General features: G+C 48.2%; 1 protein-coding gene across 1 annotated transcript in view; it reads right to left on the bottom strand.

Moving 5' to 3' along the window:
- Nucleotides 1-1618: 1618 nt before the first annotated feature.
- The window catches only part of LOC105992249 (C-type lectin domain family 12 member A-like), a gene marked incomplete at its 3' end in the record, with an annotated part of 13164 nt that continues 8917 nt past the window's right edge, over nt 1619-5865 (bottom strand). The window contains exons 4-5 of the mRNA XM_013025073.1: nt 2947-3098; nt 1619-1687 (exon numbers count right to left, since the gene is read on the bottom strand). Coding sequence (XP_012880527.1) covers nt 1619-1687; nt 2947-3098 — 221 coding nt within the window. The remainder of the gene's footprint in view (nt 1688-2946; nt 3099-5865) is intronic.

The raw sequence follows: 5865 nt of genomic DNA, 5'->3' as shown, positions 1-5865 counted from the left end.
AAAGACACTTGAAAGCCTTCAGCGTCATGACCGTCAAAGCTGTTCGGTACAAGGAATACTAAAAAAGACCCAAGGGGAAACTGAGGCATGGCTTATGTGGTAGAACACCAACTGTGAAGAACAGAGCTGACAGGAGTGCTAGGGTCTGAGTCAAGTGCAGTGACTCACACCTGTCATCCCAGCCTCTCAGGAGGCTGAGATCTGAGGATCACAGTTGGAGGCCAGCCTGGACAGGAAAGTCCCTGAGACTCTGACCTCCAGTGAACCACCTCAGGTCAGAAGTGGAGCTGTGGCTCAACGTGGCAGAGAGCCAGCCGTGAGTGACAGAGCTCAGGGACAGCGCCCAGGCCCTGAGTTCATGCCCCACGGCCAACAACAATAAATACAGCGGAATCCAATTCTAGATTTCAGAAGAAACACTGTCCTGAGGCTGAACAGAAGATGCACTGCTGTTCGAGGTTCAGCCATGACTGACGTGCTTTTCTATGTGCAGGACCTGGGGCTTGAACTCAGGGCCTCGCTCCTGAGCTCCTGTTTGCTGGTTCACTGGACATCAGATCCTCACCACCTGTCCTAGGAGGACTGACCTGGAGCTTCACCCTCACATCTCAGCCTCCTGAGTCGCTGGGATTACAGGAGTGAGCCACTGGTGCCTGGCAAGGAGTTAGCTTCTTACCCTCAGCAGATGAGGAGCAAGATAAATACCAAAAGACCCAAAAGTTCAGAGAGGCAGAAACTTGGTCATCGTTTTTTTATTCCTTTTGTGTGATCCAGAAGACACATGCTGACATCTAGATCCTTCCCAGTGCAGGACAGCATCTCAAGCCAAGGACTTCTTTACCAAATACAGCCTTTCATCGTGAACTTTAACCTAGCACACTTTCTACCCGCACTGGACCAGCCATTTTCTCACAAATTGCATTTCTGCGTACCAAACAACTATCATAAAAAATGCGCATGTATGGTGCCCTATATGCACAATACATTCCATTTAAAGCACTGGGCTTGTTCTTCAACCTGAAGAGGAAAAACAAGAAAATACTTAATAGCTCACATATTTGAAATAGACACACACACACACACACACACACACATACACACACATGACCTGTGCTTCCTGACAGTATGGCGCCCACAGTCAGCATCTCCTAAGGAAAATAAGATCCTTGGTTGTGCAGGGGATTTCCCTTCAGGCTGTCAGGCTCTGACGCCATGCATGTGGATCATCTCACCCCTCATCCTTCCCCCCATGTCCACCCACCCCAACTCTCATGGTCTCTGTTTCCATTTTCACAGATGGATGTTGACTCTTAGGATGGCGCCGTCCTGAGCTTCTGTGTTACTCCGGAAACTGAGACCTGAGGACCTGGGTTCAAAGTCACCCAGCAGGAGAGGCCATGAGACTTTTACATCTAATGAAATCAAGCCAAGAAGCCAGAAGTGGTGCTGTGGCTCAAGTGGTAGAGCGCTAGCCTTGAGCTGAAGAGCTGAGGGGCAGTGCCCAGGCCCAGAGTTCAGGCCCCACGACCAGACCCCCCCAAAATGGATTTAAAACAATAAGAGAAAAAATAGACACTTACCAAATAGAAGAAGCAACACTCTGATCCACTGTCATACTGTATTTGCTATCTTGTCTAGGAGATGCTCCAAGCCAATAGCTGTATAATTGCCGGGACTTTACAAACTCCTAAGAAAGAGAGATGCTCTGTGCACAGTTTTCTCTGGCTGGTACCAGTGACTCACACCTGTAATTCTAGCTGCTCTGGAATCTGAGATCTGAGCATCTCGATTCAAAGCTAGCCAGGGTGGGAAATCCATGAGACTCTTTTTTTTTTTTTTTTTGGTCCGTTGCACGGCTTGAACTCTAGGCCTGGGCGCTGTCCCTCAACTCCTGAGCTCAAAGTGAGTGCTCTACCACTTGAGCCACAGCGCCACTTTTGGTTTTCTAGTGGTTTATTGGAGATAAAATTCTCACGGTCTTTCCTGCCCGGGCTAGCTTTGAACCGCGATCCTCAGCCTCAGCCTCCCGAGTAGCTGGGATGACAGGCGTGAGCCACCGGCGCCCAGCCCATGAGACTCTTATCTCTGGGAACCACCAAAAACCACACCAAACCAGAAGTGGAGCTGTGGCTCAAGCTGCGGAGTGTGATCATGGAGGGAAAAAGCTCAGGACCTTGCCCAACCCTGAATTCAGGCCCCAGGACTGGCACAAATATAATTATTTGTGAACATATGACTGCATTTCAAATTATTGTTTTCAAACATTGCTTTCAAAGAAGGAAGAAAGGAAGGAAGAAAGGAAGGAACGAAGGAAGAAAGGAAGGAAGGAAAGTAGGGTGGGAGGGAGAAAGGGAGGGAGGAAGAAAGGTAGGGAGGGAGGAAGGAAGGAAGGAAGGGAAGGAGGAAGGGAGAGAGGAAGAGAAAGTGGAAAGAAGGAAAGAGAAGGATAAAAGGAAAGTAAGTACAGGAAAGCAAAGCAATGCACTGAAGCCAGAACAGGTCATTATGTAAGCCATAGATCTCATATTTTGTTCTCATTTCTCACTGAACTATATTTTGTGGAGTCAGTAACTGTCAGTGAAGCAGGTGAGCAAGATCCAATGAGAAAGATACAACACATGATTTCCCTTCTTCTAGAAAGGATGAAAGAACTATTCACTCCTGGATCTTGAACTCAGGGCCTGGGCGCTGTCCCTGAGCTTCTTTTTCTCAAGGCTGGTGCTCTACCACGTGAGCCACAGCGCCATCTCCAGTTTTCTGGTGGTTCATTGGGAATCAGAGTCTCATGGACTTTCTGCACAGGATGCTCTGAATCTCAGTCCTTGGATCTCAGCCTCCTGGGTAGATGGATGACAGGCATGAGCCACAGTGCTTAGCAGACTCTTCTTACTCTGTCATAGGAAATGCGATTTCCTTTCTTACGGGAGGAGAGACTGGGAGACGTACCAGTGCATCCTTGTTGTTAATCTTCAGCAGGCTGGCATTGCGGTCAGCACAGAACTGTTCACTCTTTTGCCACGTGGTGTAATTATGATGTAGAAGATAACATCTATTTGCGTGCCATTTCCAATCCTGTGGACAAGGTTTACATTTGTGCCCTGGAAGGAAAGCGTCCTTTTATGTGAATAGATCTTCAGCCTCTTGCTATTTCCTGTCATCTCTATGGTACATTGACCAAGTTCACTGTGTTTTCTTCGGGTCATTATTTTATCTTATTTTGTGCAGTTCTGGGGCTTGAACTCAGGATCTCCTGCTCTTCCTTAGCTTTTCACTCAAAGCTGATCCTCTACCATTGGAGCCTCAACTCCACTTCTGGCTTTTTGCTGGTTCACTGGAGAGAAGAGTTTCACAGACTTTCCTGCATGGGTTGGCTTTGAACCAGGATCCTCAGAACTCGACCTCTTCAGTAGCCAGGATGACAGGCGTGAGCCACCAGTGCCCGGCTTCTACTGACTGAAATTCTGAACTGAGACCATCTGTAGAGAAGTGTGTTTTCCTATCTATCATTCACTGAGCTTCATAATAAATTGAAATTTTGCATAGCCTTGAAAATAACAATACAAAAATTTAAAAGGTAAATTCAGATGAGAGAAATTGTATATTTATACTTCAGTAAAACTGTAGTTTAAAGAAAACACATTTAGTCCGAATGCTCTTGTATAACCAGGACACCTGGGGGATTCCATGTTGTGTCGTTATGATTTTCTGATTTTCTTCTAACTATGTGGAACTGTCAATGCATGGACTATGCTTCATTCCTTTCTTACTCAGTGGTTCTAGCTGGGCAGGAAAATCCATGAGACTCGTGTCCTATATTATGAAGCGAAAGCCAGACATGGTGCTGTGGCTCAACTGATTAAGCTCCATGAAGCCAAGAGCAAAAGTGCTAAGGGACACAGCCCAGGCCCTGAGAATAAATCCCAGCACCAACCCTCCCCCTATTCCTCTCCCCCCACTGACAGACAGACAGACAGACACACACACACAAACACACATGCACGCATGCTGCAGCTTTACTTCATTAGCAGCCCTCAGGATATTACAGAATTACCTCGCTCCTTTTCCTGTAGCTTACGACACAGCCTGGTGGCCATGGTTTGCAATGCGATACCGAGGTGCTGGATCTTCTCATTGAGGTTCTGGATCTTCTCAGAACTGTTGACATTCCCCATTTGGTGTAGGGACACGTTTCTCTGAAGTTCTTCTTGGACATTTTGCTGTTTATGAACTCAAATCCAGACAGAGAGAGAGAATTAAAAAAGACACATGAAAACTTCACTGTCATGACCTTAAGAGTTGTTTTGTACAAAGAATACTGAAAACGACAAAAGGGGAGCAGGAGGCATGGCTCACGTGGTAGAACGCCAACTGTGAGACCAACAGCTGAGCAGGAGCGCTAGGCTCTGAGCCAGGGGACAGTGGCTCCGGCCTGTCATCCCAGCTGCTCATGAGGCTTAGATCTGAGGATCACCGTTGGAAGCCAGCCTGGGCAGGAAAGTCCCTGAGACCCTCATCTCCAATGAACCAGCAAAAAGTCAGAAGTGGAGCTGTGGCTCAAGCGGTAGAGCACCAGTCTTGAGTGGGAAGCTCAGGGACATGGCGCAGGTCCTGAGTTCAAGCCCCAGACCCAGTAGCATAGACAAAAGGGTGATACATACTCATGACCCACAAGATTCTCAGTCCAATGAAGAGCAGTAGGAGGAGCAGGAGAGTCAGACCCAAAGCTGTTCTAACCCACACGTGGGAAGGAGGAGCCCGATTCGCTGTGGAACACAAAAGCAACAACGTTCTCTAAACGGTGTTCCCTTCCACTCATCCGTACAAGGCCATTCATTCCTCCATTTCCCCTTTCATTTTCTCCTGCTATACAACCTGTAAAAGAATTTAATGTGTTACCCACTCTGAGACACAAAAAATAAATCCCTGGCCAATCGGCATTGTGCTCATAACATGACCTGGTGAATTGAAACCCTTTGTACAACTCCTGAAAGATCCACGAGTAAAGAAAGCAGCCAGGACTCAGCTGTTCACTCCTTTAATCCCAGCCATTCAGGAGGCTGAGAACTGAGGATCATTGTTCAAAGCCAGCCTGGGCAGGAAAGACCATGAACCTCTTATCTCCAATGAACCACCAGAAAAAACCAGCAGTGGCGCTGTGGCTCACGTGGCAGAGCTCCAGCCTTGAGCTCTGAGCTCAGGGAGAACGCCCAGGCCCTGAGTTGAATACTGAGCCTGACCACAAAGAATGAGGAAGGAAACAAAAGCACCGGAAGCCTGGCGCTCACGTTTCTGTTTCGCTTTGTTGCTTGGCTGGTTTTGTGCCAGAGCTCGGGCTTGAACTCCAGACCCAGTGCCGTCCCCAACAGTTCTGTGCTTAGCGCTAGTCTTCGCCCTCTGGAGTCTCAGCTCTACCTGCAGCCTTCGGGTGGTTCACTGGACACGAGTCTCCCAGACTTTGCTGCCCTAAGTTGGCTGAGAACCATGATCTTGTCATCAGCCACTCCGGAGGCTGAGATCTGAGGATCGTGGCACAGAGCCAGCCGGACAGGAAGGTTCATGAGACTTTGTATTTCCAATGAACCAGCAAAATGGTGGAGATGGAGCTGTGGATCCAGTGGTAGAGCGCCAGCCTCGAGCAAATCTCAAGTGAGAGTTTTAGCGCTTGCGTACAAGCCCCGGTACTGACATGTGTGAGTAACATGAATCCGCGCTGCACAGAACACTGCAGGCGCTAAAATGCCACACCTGTCTGCGTCTCTTTGTCCCTGTGTCTCTGTCTCTGTCCCTCTGTCTGTCTGCCTCTGAGACCCTCTGTCCATCTCTCTTTGGATGTCTCTGTCTGTATGTCTCTCTCTCTCTCCTTCT

The sequence above is a fragment of the Dipodomys ordii genome, unplaced genomic scaffold (genome assembly GCF_000151885.1).
Source record: "Dipodomys ordii isolate 6190 unplaced genomic scaffold, Dord_2.0 Scaffold81, whole genome shotgun sequence".
Classification (NCBI taxonomy): Eukaryota; Metazoa; Chordata; class Mammalia; order Rodentia; family Heteromyidae; genus Dipodomys; species Dipodomys ordii.
This window is presented reverse-complemented; position numbering and strand designations above follow the sequence as displayed.